Source organism: Pterocles gutturalis, unplaced genomic scaffold (genome assembly GCF_000699245.1).
Source record: "Pterocles gutturalis isolate BGI_N339 unplaced genomic scaffold, ASM69924v1 scaffold246, whole genome shotgun sequence".
NCBI lineage: Eukaryota > Metazoa > Chordata > Aves > Pterocliformes > Pteroclidae > Pterocles > Pterocles gutturalis.
This window is the reverse complement of record NW_010105069.1, coordinates 1,418-28,747: the sequence shown is the minus strand read 5'-3', so window position 1 is coordinate 28,747 and position 27,330 is coordinate 1,418. Positions and strand designations below refer to the sequence as shown.

The 27,330-nt window shown below is 36.4% G+C and overlaps 1 protein-coding gene across 1 annotated transcript in view; it reads right to left on the bottom strand.

Moving 5' to 3' along the window:
* The window catches only part of RB1CC1 (RB1-inducible coiled-coil 1), a gene marked incomplete at its 5' end in the record, with an annotated part of 36,143 nt that extends 9,086 nt beyond the window's left edge, over positions 1-27,057 (bottom strand). Inside the window, 11 exons of the mRNA XM_010087225.1 lie at positions 566-617; positions 4,111-4,351; positions 4,470-4,578; positions 6,753-6,912; positions 11,243-13,158; positions 20,207-20,333; positions 22,799-22,902; positions 23,938-23,999; positions 24,872-24,953; positions 25,035-25,221; positions 26,873-27,057. Coding sequence (XP_010085527.1) covers positions 566-617; positions 4,111-4,351; positions 4,470-4,578; positions 6,753-6,912; positions 11,243-13,158; positions 20,207-20,333; positions 22,799-22,902; positions 23,938-23,999; positions 24,872-24,953; positions 25,035-25,221; positions 26,873-27,057 — 3,225 coding nt within the window. The remainder of the gene's footprint in view (positions 1-565; positions 618-4,110; positions 4,352-4,469; positions 4,579-6,752; positions 6,913-11,242; positions 13,159-20,206; positions 20,334-22,798; positions 22,903-23,937; positions 24,000-24,871; positions 24,954-25,034; positions 25,222-26,872) is intronic.
* Between the last annotated feature and the right edge of the window lie 273 nt (positions 27,058-27,330).

Below are 27,330 nucleotides of genomic sequence, written 5' to 3'. Positions count from 1 at the left end.
TCTTCAGAAAATTGTAATTTTCAGCATATTCATTACTAATTTTATTGCACTTTTTACAGAAGCAATACTGTCAAGATTATAATGCATGTCACGTAAAATTAAAATTATTTAAGTAACAGCAGCCCATGAGGAGAAATTAGCTGCTTTTCTTGGAAACGGGCAGTAAAACAATCTTGATTCCTGTCTGGCTGCTTTGAATGCCTTAATTTGAAAAAGAAATCAAAACTTTTTTTTTTTTTTCTCCAGAATACAGATCAATGACCTGTCTCTCCCAAGAGGAAATATTACACCTGACTCATTCATACTGAAGCTACATAAACAGAATAAATGAACTTCAAGCTAAGCAAAGTAGTAGCATAACGTATTAAATCTTATTTCGAATTACTTTAACGAATTATACAGATCTGAAACAAGTACAATGAAAAACCATTCCCTGGAATGACACCTACAAGCCTTGCAGAGACTATAGTGCATCAGAGTATGTACCTGGCCACAGCACAATTTCAGGCATACATATTTATAAGTACTTAGTTGCAATGCTTAACCCCACAAACAATCTACTCACTCTTTCTAACAACATTATCCTCTGTTTTTCTTCAGACATATGGACATTTTCACTAAAAGAGAAGAAAACAGAAGGTTAAAAACAATTTTTTTTTTTAAATGATAGAAAATTATGTTTCCCCCCCTCCCATCTTCACTCAGTGATGAGTGCCATGCATTTGCTAGCACAGCGGGAACAGCACAAAAATACACCCTAAGAATCAGCGTTGAGATTTCCAGTAGGTTTGGGGGGGGGGATTTCCCCTCAACCCACCTTTAAACTCAAGGAGCTTCTTTGTTGCAACCAGCCAGTGAATTTTCAGTCATTGATTAGCTTATAAAGTTACATAGGGCCATTTCTGCGTATTTTGCATTATTTCCTAAACATCAAGATAAAAGATATAGCTCAAAATGCTTTGGCAGTTAACCCTTGATATTGCGGTTCAGTTACACAATGTCATATTTTCCTAATCATTGTACTTTAAAGGCTCTGTGCATCTGTCAGACAAACTGAGCACTGGGGCATGATAAGATAACACTAATGTCCTAATACGAGTAATTCCTAATGCAATTTAAAAATATTTTTAAAGGTAGGTTAATAGGGAAGAAGCAATTTATTTTGTAGTCCAAATTGATTTGGTTGGGAGAAGAAAATGGGTAAGTTTTTGGATGTATAGTTCATTCAGTCTGACAAAACATGCTACAAATCCAAGCAAAGTACCAAGCAGAACTAAGAGATTATAATTAAACCGTGCTAATCATTACTTCATTTCAGTTGAAAGGCTGTTTAGCTCTTATGTAATAGGAAGAAATCAACAGAAATCTGTAATAATTTCTGCCTATTTATTACCTGACTTTTAGTACATCGAGACGAAATTTTTTGTTCCCAGGCTTATCTTCTCAAGTTTTTTTTGTAAACTCGCCTTGAGAGTTCAAGACTGGAATGATTACTGTAAGAAATAGTTCTCCTTCTAAAGATAGTGTATTTCAGTGTTTTATCGATTATCAGCCCAAGTTTAGTTTAGTTACGCAACAACTGTTTTCACCTTTGCTTCCACAAAGCTATTTAGGGCACTGGCTACATTATTCTGGGTCGGGCACCGTCAGTTGTGATGGGCACTGATTAAATCGAATGTAAGTATATCTAACAACTCTGCTTTCGCTTCTCTGGCAAAACCTCATTCCACTGGCTCATTACTTCTGTAAGAGACAAGCAGAAGTCTTGAATTGTTCAAAAAGCTAGTAGCACTGGAGCGAGCAGATACACAGGCTGCAGTTGTTTAATGATCTTCCATGAAGAGTCTAAGTTAAAGAATTTCAAGAAGCCTCAGAAATAAGTGGGAAATAAAAGCATATGAACTCTTGTTTTATTTTAAATAACATGATGAGATCTGTCTTCTGAAAACACCTCATTGCATTGAGGTAACTAGAGCAAAGCAGGTTTGCTGTTTATTCAGGGTAGCGTGACACAGCCTGTGATATTTATCAGCTTCACAAATGAGAAAGTCTACGGGAGAATTAGGGGAAGAGAGGAAATCTGACAATGCAATAATAACTGACGCATTAGAAGTCTATTAAAAACCTACTGCAGGTGTAAAAGCATAAAAGAAAGATTCCATGGGACTATTATTTAGAAGTGCCTTCTAGTTCAAATGCCAACTTCCTTAGACATGGTAGGAACAGATCTTAAAACGACTGTTCCTACTATAAGCGAATTAAAGAAATACAGTCTTCCACCACAAGGAGGTAGAAAGTGTCAGCATGAAGAACAGTTCTGACAAATTAGTAAAAAAATTAAATATTTACTCTTACAGTTTTCTTAGGCTGGTATAGCAGAAATACACCCATACTGTAGATTTTTAAATTTTTCTGGTTTTCCCCAGTTTCTATACAGAGTTAAAAAAAAAAAAAAGCTAGAATACCTTGGACAAAACTTCTTCACCCTTTTTTCCTGAATTCTCTCCCAATAATCTATTCTGAATGGATTCTCATACTGCACTAAGCATGATAATAGCTAAGTATCTTCTAGTAATTAGTCCTATTTCAATGCACACTTATCATGTACTATACGTTGTCTTATTCTAGTCAGAAAGTATATGTAACAGAACGTGCTCATTTTAGTACAGAACGTTTAAGCCTAACATTCTACAGTTGTTAAGAGAAATTTATAAAAAATGTTAAGAAAATTGAAAAAAAAAAAAAAAAGGATTTTACATGCATCACCATAACACCATAACCCCTTCTCTTGAAGCATCCAGCAGTCTTTACTATTAAAGAAATCTTTACAAAATTAATTTGGATGCATTTAAAGAAAGAATCAAGGCTCTGAACTTGATGTATATTTTCATGGAAGTCAGGATCGAAAAAAAAAGAAAACACAGGTGCAGTAGGCTGGATTCCTGGCAACACGACAACTTTGTATGAGCCAGAATTATTTAAGTTCAGGAGACTTCACAGTCCCACAAAGAGCAGACCAGAGTCTACTAGCTTTACATGTAGATTCTTAACTTACTAGACAAGGCATTATATGCCAATAACAAAGCCCGCTGCTATTGGAGGCCACCCAAAACAGAGAATATAGCGAAGTCAATGACTGCAAAAACACCCCGTTAAGTTCCCTCTGATGTCTATAATCACCTCCATATTTCAAGCACAGCTTCAGCCACCTACCTGCAAACTAGCCCCTGCCTAATTAAACCTCCACACAACAAGGGTGATAAACAGCTAGGTGTCTGGGATACCATTATTATTTGAATCTGTTGTAAATCCAGATTATCAACCAGATCCAAACGCAAATGAACCCACCTTCAGTGAAAAGTTTAGTCTGGAGTAGGTAAGTGGCTTGTCCTGGCTGTCTTCCTCAAGTAAGGATTTACATCATCCCCAAGTTTCTGCCCAGTCCCATCACTGCCTTCTAGTAAGTCAGCAGTACATCACACCTGACAGTACTGATGATTCAGGGGTTTATACAAACAAAGAGATGCTAAATACCTGTCCTTCTCTCCAATAATACAAAACATCAATCCATCCAGGCAACTTAACCAGCCTCAGTCCCACTACTCCTTTAGAATCCTGAAGATTCAGCCTCATTTCTACCAAGCATACCTACTGCCCCTTCCCCTTTATCAAGGATTGTCATTATGCTATCTTACAGCAGACTTGTACATGAACAATATATTATAAAGTGTTTTTGTTTTTTTTTTTTTTAAATGAGACACAGCCACTGTTCAAAAGATATGCCAATAACATGCAGCCACCCAGCTCATTCACTACTACAGTTCTTCTCCTTTTTTAACTCACATTTCATATACCTAGGTCTATTTTTTCACTTCATAATTGTGAGGCCAAGTTTCACCTTCAAGTTGCATAGTTCTAAATCATCAAAAATGCACATTTCTGACGATTGCGACAGCACAATTGTATGAGTACATTTAAATTATTTTTAGCAAGAACACCAGAGGCAGGAGTGTTAAAGGTGCTCATCTATACTTCACAACACCCAACAGCACACATTTAAAGAATGAAAGCATGCTTTGTGTGTTTCTACTACAATGCCTCCATACTTACTGCACAGCCATCATACTGGTTTCCATCGTGGAGTCCATTCTCCCTTCAGCTGCAATGTCAGAAACCAATCTGTCTGTGTCAGAAGGAACATCAGCCGCGCAGGCTCCACAAGCTTCTGAAGCTGCCGCTGAGTAGGTTGACGGAGACAAATGACTACTTCTTAGTTTATTAACTTCTTCTTCAAGCTTTTTCTTCTCTTCAAGTAAGCGAGCTCGATCTTCAGAAAGTGTTTCAATCAAATCTACGACATGAGTAAATAAAAACTATTTTCATAGCAGCAGCACTAAGGATCCAAACCAACCTGCAGTGAACAGAACTGTCTTAGAAAAGACAAAATACTTCTGCAGAACTTTGCTTACCCTTATCTTTTTCTTGCTGTTGTGTAAGTACTTTTAATTTGTCACTAAGATCATTAATTATGCTTTCTTTTTTCATTTTCTCTCTTGCCAGAACAGTGTTAAAGTTGGTCTGAAAAACAGAAAGAGGTATTACTGAAGTAAGACACGTACTGTATAAATGTAACATAAAACGCACCGCTAGAACAGAAAAAGTACAAAAGATGTCATGCATTTCAGTTCCTTAAATCAAAATTAAACAAGGAATTACATATTACTTTGATGGAGAGATAACACATCTGTACATTTTATTTTGAGGTTTCTCTGTTAACAGTATTTTAACTTTTATTTTTATCTCTCTGGTTCCTCCAAGCCCCATATATACATGTAGCATAAGTATAAACAAATTATCATTAAAAAATAATAATTTGTAAGTTGTTGGGTTTTTTTAAACATAATGCTTTATATTCCAGTTAATGTAGGCCAGTTGCATATTTTATCATCAAACCAGTTACTTTAAGGATTAAAATGGATATTAAGACAAAGCTGCACTACATCAAGGTATAATACATGTTAAAAATATCATTATTAATAAACTGGAATAATATACTAGAATCTGAATTAAAAATACATTCCAAGTCATGTATTAATTCCTCAGTGAACAATTAATTAATGCAGAAGTCATACAGGAATCCTGGCTAATGGCTTGAATAACTGAAGATAAAAGAGGCTAGCATATCCTTCGGTATCAGTCTGACAAACCCTTCTGCTTCTTCAGTCCTTCTACTGACCACTGTGCCCTCACCCCTTCTACTCTAAAGGTTATGCTAAAGAAACAGACAAAACCTACCAATCACCTATTAAAAGGATATTTTAAATTACTTTTTTTTTTTTTGGTGTATTTTAAGTCTTAAAATGCAAGCTATTTGGCAGGCTACACACCTTACGTAGCGCACGGTGAGTTTTGGTGTATGTCTGTATAACAAAACTATCACAAGCATAAATAACAGCACTAAGGTAACCTTACTGAGAAAAAAAAATACATCAAGGGTGAGGTTAAATACACAGAAGACTCAGTGATCAGAGTCAGTCCAGTAAGCTCTCACCACTGACTGCTACACCCCTTTTTATGTTGTTGTTGGGTTTGTGTGATGGTGTTTTGGTTACTTGGGTTTGTTTTTGTTTTTTTTTTTTTTTTGGGGGGGTGGGGCAGGAGGTGGGCTTCTTTTTTAATAAAAGGTTCCAGCTTTCCCTGGAATTTGCTGTTAATGCCGCGGAACCTTCCCTTCCGTGCTCTGCTGCACAAATGAAGATAATTAGATAATGAGGAAAATGGCATGTTAAGCATATTCTGATGGAAAAAGAAAACTTACAATTACCAATGTAAGGTATGAAATATTCCTATTAGATTTACTATGTAAGGCTCACTTCAGTATTAATGTCTGCAGTCCAACTATTTCAAAAAGAATCCTTTCTTTATAATTGTCTGTGTTCTTCTGCTCTCTGCACCAGGTGACTCACAGCATTCACAGTGGCTGATCACTACACTGTCTCTTTGTCCTGGTTTGATCCTATCCTAGCTACAGTAAGTACAGGTGCTTAAAACAGAACATCCTTTCTTAGCGTTTAAATGCAATGAAGCTGTTACCAACAGAGATTTCAGAACCGAACACTCATCCACAAAATCTGAGAGATTCAAGACATTTTGAAAGAAAAAAAAGTGTGGACACAGATATAATTATTAATCCAGTGCAGTATCATTTGATATAAAGGTGTGGAGTACATAGTGTTTCTGCATTTACTAAGTAAAATGTAACATTTGCTTTGAATGTCAAATGCCACCTGCTGCCCAGGCTAATAAAGTTTAAAAGCCGTTAAGTAGCATTCCAAATCAATTTGTACTTCAGATAACTAATTTTGCGTTGTCAACTTAAACTATACTTAACCAAAATCTTTCAGGAGTTCAGCAGATCAATGGATAAATATTTACAACACTAACTTAAAAACTTCAGCAAAAGAAGTCACAAAATAAGAAAAACTGAATCTGGGTTGCCCAGTTCACAGAGATCTAAAGGGGAAGTTTTTTTTGTTTGGGTTTAGTTGTTTGGTTTTGTTTGGGGTTTTTTTTTTAAAGTTTAAGTGTTGGATTCCATTAATACCTCATATCCTGGCTCCAAATAATAGCCCACTTTCAGAATGTGTAAGTGTTATATAGCAAAGAAAAAACCAAACCTCCATAACTTCAAAATGGCAAAAGAACACATAACTGTCATGGGACCAAAAGGAAGAAAAGATAATCAGCTTTACCTGCTGTTCTGCAGTGAGTGATGTTCTGATGTTCTGCATTTCTTCGTTCTTCCTTTTCTCTTGCTCTTCAAGTTGCTCTAAGAACTTCATTTTTTCTTCCTGAAGCTTCTCCTGAAGTTCAGCAACCAAACTTGATTCAGCAGACGATTCAGTGGGAGGACTTAAAAGAAAATGTTTAAGCTTTAAATTTGCAGCATATAGAGAGTCCCAGAATATATATGAAATAAGCAAACACACAAAAGTCAGAAGTTCCTTTTTGAGACGTGTTTCTGAATGTTTAATAAATACTGTATTCAATTAACTCATTCATTTCTCTTAGTTTTTAATAAATTTTCATAAATTTCAATAAATTGCTTTTTAATCATGAGCATCTCACCAAATTCTCACTCTTGGGCATTCTGGTTTTTAGTGTACTACACTGGCTCTAATTTTGAAATTTTGTGGAGAAGGGCGATTTTTATTTTAATTTTTTTAACATAAAAGAAGGTGTGGAAAGTGGTAAAAAGAGGAACTACGACGTATCAACTCCCTGAAGCATATCAAAATGCAAAGCCTCCGGAACTCTCATGTAATTAAAGCAATTCAGCAATAAATCTGATGCTAAGGAATCCAGGTATGAAACGCAGAACTCTTGTTTGCAGGATCTGGAGAACAGTAGTAATGATCATAAAGAAAAGAAAACATCAATAGTCACAGAGGCAAGAAGGATATTCCATAGGCCAAATATTTTCCATCACTGAACGCAAACAATTCACTTCCCTCTCCTTTGTTTTGACTTATCAAGAACACCACTGAAGAACACTGGGATAGACAAATCCTGTTGTTGGCCAACTTTTGTGAAAAAACATTATTTTAGATTTCTATTATTCCTCTACACCAGAATTACATTTCATATAAATAAAATCCTCCCAAACCTAACCCTCCATCTATACCATGTGTCAATGGTTTTCTGCAGCCAGAGCAGCCCTGAGGTATGGTCACCCGCTGCTCGGTAGGCTGTGCTGAAATCAAAACACCGTGTGCTAACCGAGTAACACCCGCAAGCACAACTCACGCTAAAAACGCTCCGAGAATTCTCGCTTTATAATGCAAAGATTCTCTGTTAAGACTAAGGGCTACAGAACCTCAGAGACAGCAGAAAGCTTCAGCACGGTGAATATGAAAGAAAATTGAATTGCAGAGGAGGCAGGGAACCTAAAATTCTGACAGCTACTGGATGGGCCTTTGGACCTCGACGAAACGCCCAGTTCCGGCCACTTCTGCAGAGTCTCTGCCTCCCCGTATGATCCAGCACGCTCTCACCTACCTCTGTTTTGCCATCAGTTCTCCCTACCAAGTAAAGAGAGCACAGGATAAGCTTGTCTACAAAGTGTAAAGAGAACATATCCCTGCACCTTACCTTATAAGCAACAAAAATTCATTCTCATATTACTCTGATTATCTAAGACAAGTTAACACATCAGCCTGAAGCCAAGGCTGCTCGCTGCACTAAACCAAGGCAGGTGCGACCGGCCTCTCAGACAGGCTGCCCAGCCTAGTGACTGCAAACGACCGTCACGCAAAGGATACTGCTTTTCTGCAAAGGATGCTACCATACATGAATAGTTTTTAAACCTCTTCACTATGTCAGGTATTCAGTTTAAGACACCAAAAGCATGTTTCTTCACAGACTGGGGTTCCTTTGCAAGTAAACACTGTACTTAATTTACGCTAAGGATACAAAGGATGTATTGAGCAACGCTACCACTGTTCTACCACATGGGCATATACTGAAGATACAAACTGCTTTGCAGTAGCTAAACACTCAAAAAGGTGCAAATAAAAAAGCCCTGAAAGCCAACTGAAGTTCGCAGACTGGCAAAACAACTTTTCACATTCCAGAAATCAGAAGTAAAATAATCAGAAAAAGCAAGTCACGAGACACCCAGGGAAATCTTTTTTATCCCACTCGGAAGGCATTTTCTTGCTGGATTAAATTTCAATTTATTTCTAAATTAAGCCTAGCTGTGAGAGAAAGCGCGTGCTCTACAAAGAAGCTTCACAAGTGACGGTGGTCTGATAGAAGTGGCTGGACAAAACCAAGGCTGGAAGACACCAAAGCTGCAATTCAGTTTTCAAAGCAGTCAAGATTCCTATTCTATTTTTAACATTCTGTACAATGCTATAAATCTCTTAACTAACGAGCAAACTGCTTAACAAGAAAAGTCATTACAGAAACTGTTTTTCAGTTAACCTTGGTTAGTACATACTACATACAGTGAAAAGAACAGATAGGAGAAGTAAAAGTGCACAGCATTTGTAACATCTTTCCTGATCATGATGACTTGAATTTCAGGCAGATTATAACCAAAAGACATTAATTTTCACATATTGGTATGCACAGGTCACAAACATGGCTTTGTCACTTCTAAGTGCTTTTTGTTAGTTTTATGTAAGTTCAAAAACTAAATTCCTGATAGCAGTGCAACACTTGGGTCAAATTCAACAATTCATGTCCCTACCCATGCATTCTGGATAGCTAACGTAACATTGTTCTTGTAGACAAGGACATTCATCTGACAAGGCACATGCCAAACAGAAGTTGGTTTCTACCATTACAAGTTAACAGCTAAACAACGACTGAGCGAGAATAACAAGTCAACCTGTGTTACTGACACAGCCTGGGGTTTTAGGAACTCAAAAACCAAACAGCTAGACAGTGACTTTCAAATATTAAGACAGATTCACATAACATATATGCCCTCTGGAGATAAAACACAGCATGTCTTTATTCCTAGAGAAAAAAAAACCTAACGGCAGATTAACGGCGTAAAGAGGAGCCTTAGGAGGCAATACATATTTTAACATCACACTGAAAATTAAATTACTTGACAGAACTCATAACAAACTACTAACACTTCTTCAGACTGAAGCAGATAGTATTTCTCTGAAATATATTACTAGCTGTTTTATCCAGTTTGTGTAAGAATATACACAGCTGTGCTCAAAAGTTCTTCAGATTTAAGTGGAGATGGTGGATTTTTAAAAAGTTTGATGAGACAGATACATCTTTTTCATGCTAAGTCAAGTTTTAAAAAAACTTCTATAGTACATTAATACATATAAAAGGAAAAGAGCACAGAGTTTATATTTTCTCTCCTCATTTCACCATATTTCATTAAAATAAAATTCTGTTTAATTAAGGACAGTTCTTAATTTCATTATATACAATCTTAATTAAAAACCATAATATTATCTTGATTTTTTTTTTTTTTTTTGCACACTGACATACAAAAAACACAGGCACTGATACAACATCATTTAATAACGGAGGTGTTCACATATCAAAATCCTGAGGTAATGGGACTGAAGTGGATCATTCAAATTAAGTGGATATTCAGATTTCCCTTGCACTATGTAAGTGAATTGTGCGGACGTGTTGGACACAACCTCCCCTCTCCTTCCTTCTATTTTTTATAACATTACATTGATACTCAGAAGTTAAATGCTAACTTAAGTCTGTATTTGTCTTTTATGCCCATTTTGTCCACTTTATTGATCTTCTCCCACTTCACATACTTGGTATATCACAATACCTAGACAAAAATGCTCTATTTAGCTATTGCACAAAGATCAGTCTGCTATATTCCTTCACACTACACATAAATGACACATTCACATTCAAGCACTTCAATATAGAATACTGTTTCTAAGCAATAGGCACATAGAAAATCTCCAGTATTTCCATTCCACATCATCACAATCTACTCTGCTGACAGACATTATGAACTAGTAAGTAGGTAAGATATGGGAAGTAAGAAAGTAATTCTAGGCATTTATGGCAAGGGAAAATATATTTTTCTTTTTAAAATGGGAAAACACTGCAGAAATTAACAGTGAAAAACCAGGTTAGGATGTTCTTTAAAATCATGTTGCCCAGGTGTGTTTCTGAAGACCCTGAAATACATAACCGTGGCAGGTAAAGTCAGCGGAAATCCAGGTGGCCGTGGGACACTTCTCAGTCAATCATATATATTCCCACACACTTTTTCACACTACCATTAGCACCAACAAGATCACATATTTATCTAATAAAAAAGTTATCAGTGTTAGCAGCCTAAAAGCTAGCCACTGCATGCTCACACAGAGCTAGTGTCAGAGCAGAGGATGGGAAAGAGAGGCTGAGATCATGAAAATCAGAATTTCAAGCAACATCCTACTGTGGAAACACTCCTTCAACATAACATTACAAGAATGAAATAGAAAACCTTCATTGCTGTCTGGAAATAATACTGTAGAAGATATTTTACAATCTTTGAGATTAACTACAGACAGAGGAATATCACTACCTATAAAATGGAAGTAACTTGAAATTTGAATATAGAAACCAACCCATAAAAACACTATTACAAACACACAGAAATTTTATTTACTGCGTAGTGCATCATGAATATACCATATTAATTACTTTAAAATACTAGGAAAACACAGCAACTTAATTCTTACAGTACCTCCGATTTACTTGCATCTCAAGTTGTTGTATTTTTTCCAACAGCCCTTTTTCAGCAGCTTCCCTCTGTAATTCAAACTCTCTACAAGCAGTCTGTACTGCATCCTCCTTTTCACAACTGAGCTTCTGAATGAGCAACTGCCTGTCTTGTTCTTGGTTAGATACTAACAGTTCTTTCTCTTCTTTAAGCTTATGGATAATAGCTTCATATTTTCCCTGCTGCTCACAGAGAGATAATTTTTCTGTTTTTTCCTTTTCTAGGGCACTCGCTTCCACCTCTAACCTACTTTGTAGTTCCGTTATTTGCTCCAAAAGTCTTTTTTCTGCTTCAGAAGTTTTTTGATGAAGAAGTGTAACTTTATTTAGTTCAGTTCTAAGCAAATTTGATTCTTCTTCGTATCTGTCTACTAACTCAGAAATGCACTGATCTTTCTCAATTGTCATCAGAGTCCTTAGTTCTGATAAGCCCACTTGATATTCATCACTGTTAATTTGTATTTTATTGTTTAATTTATCAATCTCCTTTTTTAAGCTTTCAGTTTCCTTATCAATCTGATACTTTAAGGTCTCTTGCTGCTGGTTTCTGCTTTCTTCCAAAAGAAGTTTCATTTCATCAGTTTCTGCCTCTTTCAGGGCAAGTTCAACTTCTAATTTGCACCTCAAATCAGACAGATCTGAAACCTTAAGTCGTAACTCTTCTACTTCTTGTTGTTTCTCTTGTATAACTACTGCATGAGACGCCTGCATTTGTTCCAGTCTATGCTGGTTCTCTTTTTTTAATTTATCTAAACAGTCCTTGTGCTCAGCTAGCACCTTCTCAAATTCCTGTAAATGTTTGGCTTGTAGGTTGTTTTCCAGTTCTTTTAAATGGCTTTGCTCTAAACTTTCGAGTTCTGCCCGCAGGAGTTGCAGTTTTTCATTGTTTTCAACATGAAGTTTTTTCAAGTCTTCAAGCACTATCTCACGTGACTGTCTCAGTTCCTTAATTTCACAATTTTGTGTCTCCATTTGGCATTCCAATTCAAGTAATTTCTGGTCCTTTTCATTCTGAAGGCAAACTACAGCTTCTTTCTCATTTTTCACCATTGCAAACTCATCATTCTTATTCTGAAGAACTTCCTCAAGGCCTAATAAGTCACCTTTTAACTTTTTAATCTTCTTTTTATTTTCTTCACCATCCTCCAATAATTTATTAATTTTAGTTTCATATTCACTTTTCAAAGACTCTAATTCCTGTTGATGTTTATCTTTTAGTGTTTTTTCAAGTGAAAGTTTTACCTTCTCAATAGTATTTACTATTTCTAATGAAGTGCATTTTAAAGAATTAGAAAAGTCACACTGTTCTCTTTGTACAAGTGTTCTAAAGTGGCAAAGATCTTCTTTTATACCTCTTAAATGTACCTTTGAGTCTTGGGCAATAACCCTGCACTTCTCCATGCAAACATTGAGAGGCGCATTTTCTACTGAAACGTCTTTTACACCAGAATTCGTATCTTGCATACGTCTGCTGTCTATTGCATTGATAACTGAAGAATAAAGAGATTCCACCATCATTTCTGGACTTTGTGGATCACTTATTACATTAGGAGATACTGGATTTTCTTCTATTACAAATTCATTTACTGCTGACATAAAGTCAGATTCCGGACTTTCTGCTAATGAATCCAAGTCTAATGATCCTTGCTTAAGACCTTGCTCCAAGTTTGGATGAGCAATAGTTTCAAAATCAAATGTATGAGCATCAATGCTGTCTGGAGACAATTCTTCTAATGGAGCTGGGGGACACACAGGAGGACACAGGGGACCCTGAAGACTGAGTGATGGAGGAGTTCTTGACGAGGTAGCAATTGCGGTTCCTGTTGTACTTTCCATCCTTGGTGTGGTAGCAGATTGTGGCGATGCTTGACTATTGGAGGCCTGCAAGTTACAAGAAACGAACACTTAACGAAGTGATAGGCAAAACTGTTAATATTTTTAATTGATTAAAAATTACCAGGCAAAACAAGAACTTAAAAAGTCAGCCTTATTATCCATAACAGTCCAAAATATGTCCAACTAAAATTGAAGTAAAAATTACAGAAATTCAGATAGATTTTCAAGTAAGTTTCAAAAAAGCACCACGTATAAATACATCAATATTAAATGTTACTCTATCTGAAAGTCCTACATAGATCACATATAACTGTATTTGAAAGGGCTGAAACATAAGTCTGGATGATAAATAAAACTGAGGTAACCAGAAATAAGCTTTGCTTCCTAACAGCCTATTGATTTCAGTCTTCCTAATAACTTTGTTACTAAAATATTTTTATTTTTGTCACCAATACTGCTATTAAAAAAATCAGTGTAATCAAGTCACTATTAATATACTAAACTAAGATGGTTTACAAAAAGCTTTACTACAACAAAACTGTTGCCTACTAACATCTCAAAAATATGCATTAGAATTGTTCTGCTTGGGAGAGTGCAGAAGTAGTACAGTATAATGAAGAGCACACTCTAATTAAAAGCAACATTCTGACTTTTCACAATGCAAGTCATCACAGCCTATGTGGATGTTTTTTCCCCTCCATGCAGCTCCCAACACTCCCAATTTTTGTCATTTTACCTCCAGACCCTGGATACCACCAAATCCTGACTCTGTAGCACCAGATCATTCAATATTCAGCTGAAAAGCTAATGATTAGAATAACCACCCATCATCAACCATGAGTAACAACAGCATGTAAAAGCCAAGACAAAGATTATATAAAGCTTCTCCACCTTCATGGAATTGTTCCTAAGTAATTCTGACCAATTCCAGTGCTTTTGACTCTTAAAAAGCTAAAAACTCACCTTCAAATCAATTTTCCAGTTAATTGTGATTAGATGATACGTTTAAATCTCATTATCATCACTTCTTGTTCATTACTTTATGAATTATAAAGCAAGATCTCAAGTTCCAGTGTATACTCTGCTGTAAAGTGTAAATTCATGCACAGTGTTTGAAAACTCATCTTCACTATTTCAAAGACATCATACTTTTCTATACTGCCATGGAATATATACTTTAAGTGAATTCAGCTGAAGTTTGATTTATCATATTTATAACAATCGTAACTGTAGGCCAAGTTACATGCACTTGTTTCTATGCACGTGTAACTCAGTAAAGCACCATTTTGAAATGCTTTAAAAAATAATCAACCTCGGCAAGACCTTCGACTGTACAAACAGCCTGTGTTCTGTGATTTTCAAGCTTTTTGTATGCAACTACAACTCAATTTAACTGACAGTATGATGAATCTACCAGATTACACCTCAGTTACAGATTTTACCTTTCCTATTTATGTCCTGGGTTCAGCTGAGACAGAGTTAACTTTCTTCTTAACCCAGGACAATTTAATAGATTTAACATAATAAATTTACTGCTTGCAAGCTCTGTTTGACAGAATAAATGAAGTATGCATTAACTCCTCTTCCTTTACCACCTTCACATCTACCAGAACTAGGAACAAAAGGTCAACCTATAGTATTTTTACACTATTAAGTACAACAGGGAATATAAAAGCCCTAACACCGACAATAATATCATCTGCAGATTCTTAGAACAAAAACACAAACCTTAACCTTCAGGAAGTGCAGAATACATCACAGTGAAAGCCTAAAAACAACGTACAGCCTCAGTATCCACCAAGGATGCACTGCTGAATGAGTTTGTAACAGGATGGAGAGCAAAGTGATTTCTCCTAAGAAAATTAATGTGAAACATGCACAGTTGAAATACATAAGGAGAGTATCTATGACATGTAGGATGAAGAGGCATGAGCAGGATCATCCAGATCACAAACTGGAAGAGATGCTGACTTTTTCGAATGGATCAGTGCTGTGAAAGATCTGATGCATTGTCTGTAGCACCATACCCAAACCATTACCTTGCTTTTCCATCCTTCATCCTTGAAGGACTTATTTGATCTTATTCATCTGAGGAATGTGACCACCCTGAATAGAAACTGCTCCTAAAAGACCCATGGGAATATTTACAGTAAAAGATTCTCATTAGATGTTCAGTCTCAAAGTGCTGGAGATCTTTCAGAATGGTGCTTCTCTGCAAAACGCCAACACTGCCTCCAGCCGCTATTCCTGATGATCCTGCTCATGCCTCTTTTCTAAACCACCCACATTGTCTCCATGGATTTAAACTGTGTGTCTGGTGTTCTTCAGTAAGTTAGTTTTTATTGAAGAAACTTTTGCTATCCATTGGACTCAGCTACTTGACTGGCAACAATTAGTGGAGCTGGGCAATAAACGGTAATCAACAGAACTCCAAAAAACCCCAGACAGAAGTGACAGATACTGGACTGCTGATGTATAAATAGACAATTTTTATCTTTTAAATCTTTTACAAATGGCTGCTACCCAAAAAGGGACCCTGTTGTTCTCTGTACCATGCCAATGTTCTCTTAATGGAGATGTAGTGTGACTAACTGAATTCTGAACTGAGATTCAGAAAGAATCTATTTCTAGATCTGACAATCATCTGTTTAGCAGAGCTGCATTTACACCTCACCTCCACTGGCCTTTGCATCTATGTGAAAGTAGATCATACAATGATTTTGAAATCAAATTATGAAAACCCATTGTAAAAAGCTTATGTTCACTACATACAAAATATTTTTATTTATCAAAAATGAACATAGGACATGAGGCAAAAAAAACTTAAAGGGAAATGCTCCTTTTGTTAAAGGTACTGTAAGTCCAGGTTTAAGTATTTCCATTGGGTTTAATTTCAGCTTGCTGTTTATCAAAGAAAACTGAGAAAAATAAACACTGAAGGATACTGCATATGCTGATACATGCCTGGATTCAAAGCACATGCTTTAAGTGACCAAAATTTAACACTGATAACAGTAATAAAAGCTAGTATCACAGATGTCAGTAAGCACATATGAAAAAACCACTTCAAAGTCTTTGCATATCGGAAGGCCATACAGAAAACCACATGGAAAGGAAAGATGATGTCTACCTTTGGCACGCCTGTAGAATCATCCTAGAAGGTAATGAGTAAGGATGTTGCATGAAGAAGTTAAACCTCATGTTTGGAGTAGCTGGAACTATATGGAAGACTTTGCTTACTGTTCCCTATTTCCCTGAGAAGCTGCTGCCTGCCACCTAGTCTATTTACAATCTACAGGCAGCAATGTACGTGTATGTCACATACTGTAACTCCTGTGATGACAAAGGAAAATGAATCAAGAGCTAACAAGAAAAAATAGCAAGCAGATACAGAGAAGCAGAGTTAAATTTTAAGTTCTCAGGTGTTGCTGGATTTCATGACTTGTTCTAGTTACGTTGCTATGATGAACACAGTCAGGTAAGGGGGCAATTCTTGGAAGGATTACAAACAATGTTTGAATTTTAAATTCAACTAGAACAAATGGTAGATTCATAATCTAACTTTAAAAGCCAGCTTTCTCTTACAAGAGAAACTTTTAATACCAAAGGATTGCATATGTTAATCACCGACTAACCATGGAGAAGACACCTTAATCATCTTAACATGACTCCTATGGGCACCTCATCTTTCTCCTGGATATCTTTAACCCAATCACGGATCTGCTTAAACCTTGTCTGTATTATGGAAATGAGGACACAGCAATGTCTTTGTTGTGAGACCATTAAATTACAAAGAATAAGCAGAAAGCTTTATAAAAAGGAAAACAAATTTCAAATAGTAACAAGTTAAATGAAAACCCACAACAATGTTCTTTAAGTAGTCTGATGTAATACTAAAAAAAGAAATCAGATATCAGATAGAGAAGGATATCATCACTAATATTCCATGAACTTGAAAGCTGAAATAATAAGAGTTACAGGGACACTTAAAAAGAAATGCTACTAACATCCCCAGTAAGGCACTGGATCTCCTCTTGTCCCGGTTTTGACTGGGACAGTTAACTTTCTTCATAGTAGCTAGTAAGAGGCTACGTTTCAGATCTGTGCTGAGAAGGCAGCTGATGTTTATAGTTGTTGCCAGGACAGTCAAGGACTTTTCAGCTTCTCACGCTTTGCCAGTGTCTGTAGGTGCAGGAGAAGCTAGGAGGGAGCACAGCCCACAATTACTAGCCTGGGATTGAGACCCAAATTGTCCAGTGGTTTATTCCATATCATGCATTTCATGCTCAGTACATAAGTAAGGATCTGTCCAGGAGTACTGACTCTCTCAGATGGACTCTCTCTAAGCCGGCTCTTGGACTCTCAGGCTTTTATCTTTTCTGCGACTGAGGTTTAGGGACTCTCCCTGCTCTGGGATCGTTGGCCAGGAATGGGCTGGGCCTTGGTCATCAGGTGGTGAGCAACTGCACTGCGTATTGCTCATTTATATATTTGCATATTACTTGTATTATAATTGTTAATATTGCTATTATTTTCAATATAATTGTATTTTAGTTATTAAACTGTTCTTATCTCAACTCATGAGTCTCTTTTCCCTTTGCCCCTTTAATTCTCTCCCCCATCCCCAGGATGGACAAGGGTGAGCGAGTGGCTGCACGGCGTTCACTGCTAGCCAAGTGGGTAAACCACAACACCTCTCTGACTTGCTCTTTTCTCATTTATCAGCAGACACAGCTTTTCTCTCCTGCCTAAAGCAACTATCAAAAGATCAGCTGCTGTGGCTGATACAGTAGGACAAACTCCCATCTGACCCAGACAGAGATAAACTGCTGCACTACCAACAAGCCAGGGAAACTATCCCAGTCCAACTTCAAGAACCAGGTTTCTGCTGCTACTTGCAAGGAAAGGGAGGTTGGGGTCAAATGTGTCTACTTGGGAGAGTACAAGAGCAATATTCTGCTATATGGTCAAGACTCAATGCCTACACAGTCATCGTCAACTCTGCACCAAGCCAGGACAATATTTCACAGTTCACAAACACACTGTGTACGTGCAGGAAGCTGTAGGCATCTTCATGACTACTAATAAATCTTTATTTGTCCTCTATATACTGTAAATTCTCAGTGATACTAAGGATAAGAAAAATAACATTCTCAAATTATTTCAGTAATTCTACACAAAAAAAGAACACAGGCAAAAGTATATAATTTAAAAACACTTCTAATTCATCTGTGGAACAAAGCAACACAGAAAGATCTAGTATCTTTCATCAAGAAGTAACAAGAGCATTGCTGCTGAGAAGGAAACATCTCACTGACAGATCTGCTTCAATTCCAAAAAAAGGGCTGAAATCAATCATTGAAATTACACGCAGAGATGGGCATTTTCAATATGACATCATGAACGGCCCAGCTCTGACTGTGCAATGCAATTTACTCTAAGGAAAGAGACAATTATCCGTCTAAATACTCAGCATCTCTGAGTCAGTGAAGAATCAAAACTGGTCAAAGCACAGCAAAAGAGGAGAGTGGAAAGAACAGATCCTCCTGATTTGGCAAACATAGTTTTTGTGCAATCAGACACTGATAAAAAATTCTCAGATAAGCAAGTCTGAACCAAAAAGGCAAACCATCAAGACTCCAACGAGTAAGGCACCTTGCCTGCTTATTTTTTCTATTGTTATCATGTATCTTTTTTAAAACTTAATCCTTCGATTTATTTTACATTCTTCTGGCATTGCAAGCCTCAGTGAAAAATTAATTCGTTAGAAAACCTGTCACCATCCTGGTTTCTTACGAGATAAATTTCAGGATGCTCCAAGTTGGGGGTGAACTTCTATATTTCAGAGCATGGTCTGTTGGAAGAGCACATACAGAGGACTCCCAGATTTCACCAAATGTACACCCCTCCTACCCATTGCATTGGCTAATATAGTGGCCAGCCCCTAACACCCTTGTTCTTAATAGCTGCTCATATAAAACCTGATCTTCATAAAGAGAGAAAAGAGATAAGAAATGACACAAATTACACACATTTTTTATTACAGAAGAGCAGCCCAGATCTCTTATTTTACACAAAGGAAAGACTTCCAGTAAATCTCTTTTTCAAGTCCCAGAGGAGAGGAATAAGAAGCATTCTGGTTTAAGGAGTAATTTGCTAATTCAAAATTGAACTTGCCCATAATCTTGTCAGTTACAGAAGATGCTTCTAGTCAGCAAAGTGCGTACAAACACACCATAGATGACAGCATGGAGTCCCACAAAAATGACACCTCTTTGCTACAGCAAAACTGCTAAAGAAACCCAGTTTGAAGCAGTCAGCTTCACTTAAAATTTTAAGCACTGCTAAATGCACCCAGCATTTCATTGGGACAGGCTACAGCCAGAAGCTAAAAGGACTGTGTTTGGTGTATTACAAAAGTTAGAGGCTGAATGCACAGAAGCAATCAAAAGTGACTGGCAGAAACAGTTTCTAGGGAAAAGAATCTGCTTGACAGGCAGAGTGAAACTAGGGAGATATAACTTTGCCATCTGTTCCTTCTATACTCAAAGAAAAAGACAGACATTTCTTCCCTTTCCACAAAAGCAGGGCTGCAACAAAGCAGTAGGTAGGACATCAATATTTAGGCTAACGAGGACAAGCAAGGCCCTAAATTCTTCTTAACTGCTTAAGCAACGAAAAAATCCAGAGAAGCAACAGCTACATTAAATACAAACTAAAGCGACAAAGGCAAAATGCACACATTCTGCATGCAGAAGCTTAAGAAAATGTCAGAAAATAGAAATATTAACAGAATAATGCTACAATTTCTGTGGAATATAAGCATCTGTTAAATATTTAGAAGATATTAAATTTATTTTGACTATTCTTTAGACAGACTCACTTTACTCATTGAAGAGCGCAAAATTCTCAGAATATTTACTAGTATGTCATTAGAAAGAAAACTATTATTATGCAATTATGAGACCAACTAATCTTTACATCTGGAAAAATTACATTTCTTTCTGAAGTGGCTGATAAAACAATATTATGAAAATATTTTACTCTTTTGAATAGAATATTCTCTTTTCTTGGTAAAGAAAAACAAAAATACCTTTTGTTCATTCAGCAGGTCTGTAATGGTTTGTGACATTTCATCGAAACTCTGTGCTGCCTTTACCAGGTTATGTAGAGCACGTACATGCTGGTGAAGAGGTTCAAAGTCACAAAGTATGGGAACCCTTAAAAACAGCATAGGATTATTTTTTTTCCACATTGTTAATCTAATATTCAAATATGTTATTATGTGTATATTCCAACAAGACTAAGTTTCCCTCCATATAAGGTTTGTACTTTATTCTTTTCATTTATTTTACACAGAAAATCCACTAAAACCACCTGGTATTTGTGTTTTAAATTAAGAACCTGAGATTTTTTAAGATAAAACACAATGATGGGGAAGTAATATGTCAGTCTTTCATTCTGAGGAAAAACATTTACCAGCAGCAACTAGAGAGAATAACAGTAACAGAAGAGAATTCATAGTGAGTAAATCTGTAATTGAAGCACTTATGTTTGCAAATGACTCTATTCTTCTCTCCAGTTGGATACTCTCCAATCCAGCTCTTCCTTTGAATTAGCTATTAATTCTCTACTATTTTATTTTAATGATAGGTAACCTAAATTAAAAGACCGATTAATGTGTCATGATCACATTGCAAGCGTTACAAGATAAGCTTTCAATGGTAAGTTTTAAAAACTTCTGGAAAAGCAACACTTATTTCATTTTTCTTGAGAGTCCGTATATCCAGAATTTTTAATTTGTTCAGGAATAGCTACACTGAAATCATGCAGCAGGAGTTCATTTAGACTAACAATATAATAAAAGCAGATTAGACTTCAATGTATATTGCATTCTCTGTTCAACACATAGGGCAAGTGGTATTTAGTGTATTTTTGTAGAATTAGATTTCAATAATTGCTCAAATATATGATTTCAGAAGACTGAAGCACTGTAAGCAAATAGAAGCATCATTTGAATTATGAAGCTCAGGGGTTCAGTGCTTACAGAAAAGGACTTTGCGCTGCGTCCCAGTTTGCCCATTTCTTGTTCTTTAGATGTGAAATAAAAATACCAAAGAAAGTACCACTCCAAAATTTTTTCTAAAGCTCAGTGTCTACCAAGGTGCATGACAGCTCTGCCCACTTGAGTTGCAAGTCCACCGCCAACATCAATATTTCCATTAAATGTAATCCTGAGCTCAGAAACCAAGAGGAACATGACATAATCCCAACTCGATTGCCATCCAGTGGAAAGCTATGTCACTACAATTTGGACCAACTAAAACAGTTTGGTTAGCGATTGGTTTTCTGACAACAGCAAGGCAAAATTCTTCCTGACCTCAGTCCAAACTTCCCAGGAAGGTTGTAAAATTCTCACAAACCCAAAAATCAGGCAAACACGAGCAACATGACACTATAGATTGCATTTTTTTTGCTCTCTGAATCATTAAAGATGAAGCCTAAGAGCAGAACCAGAGAAATTAAAAGGGTGCATCAGTTGTATCATGATCGAGGGCAAATCCACTGTCAAGCAGACTAAGATCATTATACTTAATTCCAGCAGCAATACCCTAAGGATGGCCAGGAATTCTGAATCAGAAAGAATGCTGGTACAAAACAGAGGTGAAAAATGCAGTGAATTCAGCTCCTGCACCGTGCACCAGTAACAGGCTGACACTGTTGGTGAACCTGACAGATAACAGTGGAGCATCCTCCTTTTGGATTTACCTTCTCATCCTTTGTGAAATTGTGGCCTTGGGCCTTGAAAAAAACAAAACAGGAATCTCAGCAAACCTCTTAACTGCAGATCTCTTCTAGGAGAAGGATGATGAATACATGCAGCACCTGACTGCGGTCACACTGACGGACAGATCTCTTCCTAGACAGAACCTTACATACAACTTGCTACTGCCTATTTCTTGTCTGTTATCTTGGTTGGCATTTCTCTACCTGATTGCTACAGATTTAAGACGTAAGAGTTCGAAAGCTCACTCTAACAGTCAGCTTTTCCAGAAAGACATCTCCAAGCTCTAGACAAGCTGCCTGTGAGACCAAGCAGTAGCTTTCCTGTCTACATTTGCATGTCTGCCTCATTGTTGGGAGATAAGAAACATGGAAATTGAGCTTCCTTCAAAACTACGGATTTCCATAGACAGCAAAGGCATGTAGAGAATATACCTTTTAGTAAAATAAATCTGTCAAGGGAAAAACCAGTAATTGAACACAGGAGATGTCTATGAACTCATGCTGGGCTAGAGAAATTTTACTTCTTCCAGAATGCCACTTAGCAAAGAGCAAATAATAATAAAAAAAAAAAGCTAGTTCTGATCTGACAAAACGTAGAGTTACGAGTTTATTTCAATTTAAAACTGACAACTATTTTTTTTGTTTTTCAGATATGAAGCAGCTCAGAGGAATGTCCGGCATCCTTTACATCTCAATACAGAATACATGTTCAAATCATCCAAGCCTGAATACATGAAGCATACAGACAATATGTACCTGCATTAAGTCAGCAAAGACCATGGTTCAGTTCAAAAACTATCCTTGTCTGTTCCTCAAGAAAAATGAACTGAGAGGGTGGGCCGAAGGGGTGGGAGCGGGGGGAGCTATTTACATAACAAAGTTGAAAAAGGTGCTTTACCTGAGTAACGGCTGTACTTCTGAAGGACAAAAAGACTGCAAAAATTGCAAGTCACTTAATGAGATATCTGGAAGCTCACTGTCAAATCTGCGAGGTTTTCGTGTCTATATTAAGAAGAAATTAATTTACACATTGTTGGTAACATAAATAATACCACAAAAACTAAGGAAGGATTAAAAAAAGAGCTTTAGCAATAACACAGAAAATTTGGTGTTAAACTGATCTCAAAAGATTTCATATGTTTTTATAAAGGAATCATGTCTGGCCCCACCCCCCTAAAAATAATTTACATTTATTGTCATGAATCTATCCATAGTGCCTCGGGCAGCAGTAGACTAGAGTATTTAATTTGGAAAGGTCCTACAAAAATCATCCAGTCTAATTTCCTATTACCAAGCTTCATAAGCATTAAGGAAGTGTTTAAAGAGTTAAGGGATAAGAGATGGCACTGAAGCTTTATTTATTGTGCTGCTAAACATAGTCAAGTACTAATTCAGTTCTGTATTCAGAACACTGACATGAGTAGCATTCTTATTTTTCCAAGTATCCTTTAAAAAAAAGCTGCAAAGGAAAAGCTGAAAATGTTAAATAATGCAAAGTGAGAGGGCAACTGGGAAAAGTTATCTTACTTGAATTAACCAAGCTGTCTGAAATCGAAGTTAACAGGCACTGATTGATTAAAGCTCTGCTTTCTCACCCCTTCATGTTATTAGCCCATAAAGAGATGAAAATATTTTTCCACTCATCCAGTGATTTGATTACAGAAAAACAAGAAAATCTTTTACTTGCTTTTACTAACCGATTAATTTTATGGCTCTATTATCCAAAAGAGAGGATTAGATGATCAAATTACTCCTCTTGGCTTCTTTTTTCTTATCATTAATAGCAATTTTTTGTTCAATACCACAGACTCTTTGTTACAAAGGAGTATCAACTTAACATTTCCTCTCCCACCACGCTGCAAGTTACAAATTGATGTTACTATAGGTCACACGAAACAGCAAACACGAGCTCCCAGCTTCTTCATCTGTGTCAGAGCAATGTGACAGGCACACAGCTTGAATGAATTAAGCTTAGGTTTTAATTTATGGAAGTACCGTTTATAAAAAATAAACCTAAAAAATATACTGAGTACATACACAAAAGGATGGAGGCCAGGAGTCAAGTCCTCTAAACAAACGATTCCTTAGAAAAGACTTCCCTGGGTTTAAAAAAAAAAAAGTTATTAAAAAGAAATGCAACATATAAACAATGCATCAAGAGAAAATAAGTAAGCTACTGTAGTTTAACAGCTGAACTGGATTTGAAAGCATTACTAACTACACCATTTCTTAACAAGGTAAGAATTGCAGGTGACCACAGAACTTCACGCAAAACCCACCATCCACGTAGAACTTCTCAGTTAATTGAAGCATCTTTCTGCTTACTGTTCACTGCTTCAAAAGACTCAACTCCTTTATTAAATTTTCACTGTAATCTTGCTAATCTCTTTTCCAAAATTTTGATAAACTTTTGCTCAATTTTATTATTTTAGCAGTTCATTCAGAACATAAGTTGCAGACTTTGCAGAAAAAAGAAAAAATAAGCAGATTTCTTTTATTGGCAACTTCATTTTAATTTTTTTTTTTTTTTAACTTCTGGTCAAGCTCTTTAATATGTGGGACTTCATTCTTGTTTTTTAATGAAGTAGTACAGAGGAAGTCCTAGCAATATGCAAACATTCAGTAATGGTTTTTAAAGTGTCATTTAAAAGAACTTGCAGAGCATGTTCAAACAGAAACTGCACTCGAATGTAATAATTAGAAATCTTCTACTTTACAAGCACTAAACTAACTATAACTTTCACAGTGTTTTGCGTAATCCATATGAAAGAGTTCATTAATTTGATTAATGGAAAAATTAATAGAAAAATAGATCATTCATAATAGGACCGTGTGACACTCTGCATGCATCTCCTATTTAATTAAAAAAAATATACAGGTATTTAAGCTACGATATAATTAAAGTATTTTAACTAAAGACAAAAGTCTAACGTAAGCACAATGCTGATTTGACAGAAGAGAAAGTACTTACTGAACAGTTTACCAAAAGATTCCCTTTTTGCCTTTTCAGCTTCATATAGGTGTTTCCCATCTTTTATTAAAGCACCCGCCCACTATGGAAGGGAAAATATGTAGTTAGTTGTTAATTTATAGATTGACACAAAGATTTGGTCTCAAAGTTTTACTTCACTTACCTCCCTGTAGTGTTTTATGAACATTTTTCTCCTCACAACCTCAACAACAGCTAGACAGTACATTTGAGGAACAGTACTGAGAGCTTCTACGACCTTGACCCTTTCTAGGAGCTCTGTTACGAGACGAAGCAATGCTTGTAGCTTCTCTCCATCTTGGTCAGCGTGAAGCATTACAAAACAACACCACCTACAAAAGCAGGTTACACTTTAGAAGATAACAACTTAGGAATCTTTTCTACGTTTAAATCTCACTAAGATGAGGAACATGTTTGGATGAACTGAACAATGACATCGTTTTACGGGGGACAACAATAAGCTACGGGAGTACCAAGCAATTCAGGATTCAGTAGTTGCCTTGCAGTTCCCTGTTATCTATATCTGTGCTCAAAAAATGAACACTTGCCACCATTTGAGTTAAGGTATTAGTTTTGACAGGTAATGCTCTTAGGATACATAACCTTAGGAGGAATAATAATGTAACCTTCTCCAGAAGAATTAAAAAAATCTGGTGTGTCCAGGGCAAGGAAGAGACTACTTTTTTGCTTATTATATGATGCCAACAAGTGGTCAGATCAAAACACAGAGGGAAGTACATTTTCCACACTGTATAGTTAAGTTGCAGAACTTGCAACAAAACAGGAGTTTGTGGACTCACAAAGAAGTTGGACTGTCTCAAGGAAAAAACCCTCCCTCAGCAATGAAAACACTGCTTCTTGATCATCTTGATCAGATAAGAATATTGTCTTCTAAGAATATTTACATATGGTTAAATTCACATTTTTTCCTCATTATTAGATTCTTCTTAGGGTCATTTGCTAACTGCTGCTGAAGACAAGCTTGAATAACCTTTGGTTTGAGCCAAAATACAGTGGGTTTTTTTGTATGTTTGTTTTGGGGGTTTTGGGGGGTGGTGCATGTGTGTGAAAGTGAGGGCAGGCTGTTGTGTAGTTGTTGGTTTTGTTTTGTTTTTTCTACATCTATGCTTTATTCTTCTCTTCAGATCTCCCCTCTCTGCATTCACTCTCCACACCTCACTAGCTTGTTCTTTACAAAGGGATGCAAGTCTTTTCCTCTAACAACTTCTGAATTAAGTGTATCCTACCCAAATACTTTAACATATAAGAAATGAAAGTGATATTTATGGCAACATAGCTTCTCCATACTATCCCTAAATACCTGCTACAGTGAAAAGCAGTGCAAAAAAATCATCCTTTCATTGGGCTAAGAAAAAATGGGAACAAAGACAGCCAAATTCATATTTCAATTTACCTAGCAGTAATGTATTTTACAAGCACAATGGGATCTTGCTGCTAGTGCGCTGTTGATTCTGTTTTACTTCCTGCTCCTTGCATCTGCCTCTTCTATACAAACTGCAATCTCTTCAAGAAGGGAAAAAAACCCAACAGCTACTTGATGGGTAACCAGCATGCAGGGCTAACAGGGTCACAACGTTGCCTAATTATTTCTACTAGCATTTATTTCAAAAATTATTCAACTCTCTATACTTTTCCTATGCATCTGAAATGAAAAATTATCTAAAGCTTAATTTTTAAGTGGAGTAGTGTGAAAAACAGTATTTCCCATTGAGCAATATAGACTAGGTTCTTGGATATTGTTTTATTGATATGAAGACCATTTAAACTCTAAGAAAAGCTTATCTGAAAATAATATTTTGTGTCTCACAAATAACTTCATATATAAACTGAAGTGACCCAACTTCTTTTCTCTCTCATTAAGAAAAACTCTATGCATTACCAAAGATTTTCTTATAACACATTATTTAAATGCAAGTCTTGATGCAAGTGGAAGCAATATAAAGTTGAAGAGCTGTAACTTACTTCAGTCTGACTTGTAGATTATTTGCAAGCTCCTGTTTGGCAGTGGTACATTTCTGTTTAATATCTAACAGTTTTCTGTGATTAGTTAACATAATCATCAGCTGATTAGCATGACTCAAACACAAATCAGGCAGCACAGAAGGATCTTTCAAGTTCTCAGCTCTCTTCTGATTAGCCAAAAATCCCTAAAGGAAAAGAGACACGTTTGTTACACAAGCTTTGTGACAATCAAGAAGCATGGAAGTGATCCATCTTCTCTGTAAGAATCCAAGAGTTTCAATAAACTTACTGCAACCATTCAGGAGTATTATAGAAAGCTACATAGAAAAGTGTCAAAGCTGCTTTCTTTTCATTCTATAATCCAGTCCAAATAAATCTCATCTGCTATTTCTCTCCCAGTTACCAATACAAGCCTACAACAACTTTACACAACTAATGAACACCAGTGAAAGATCACA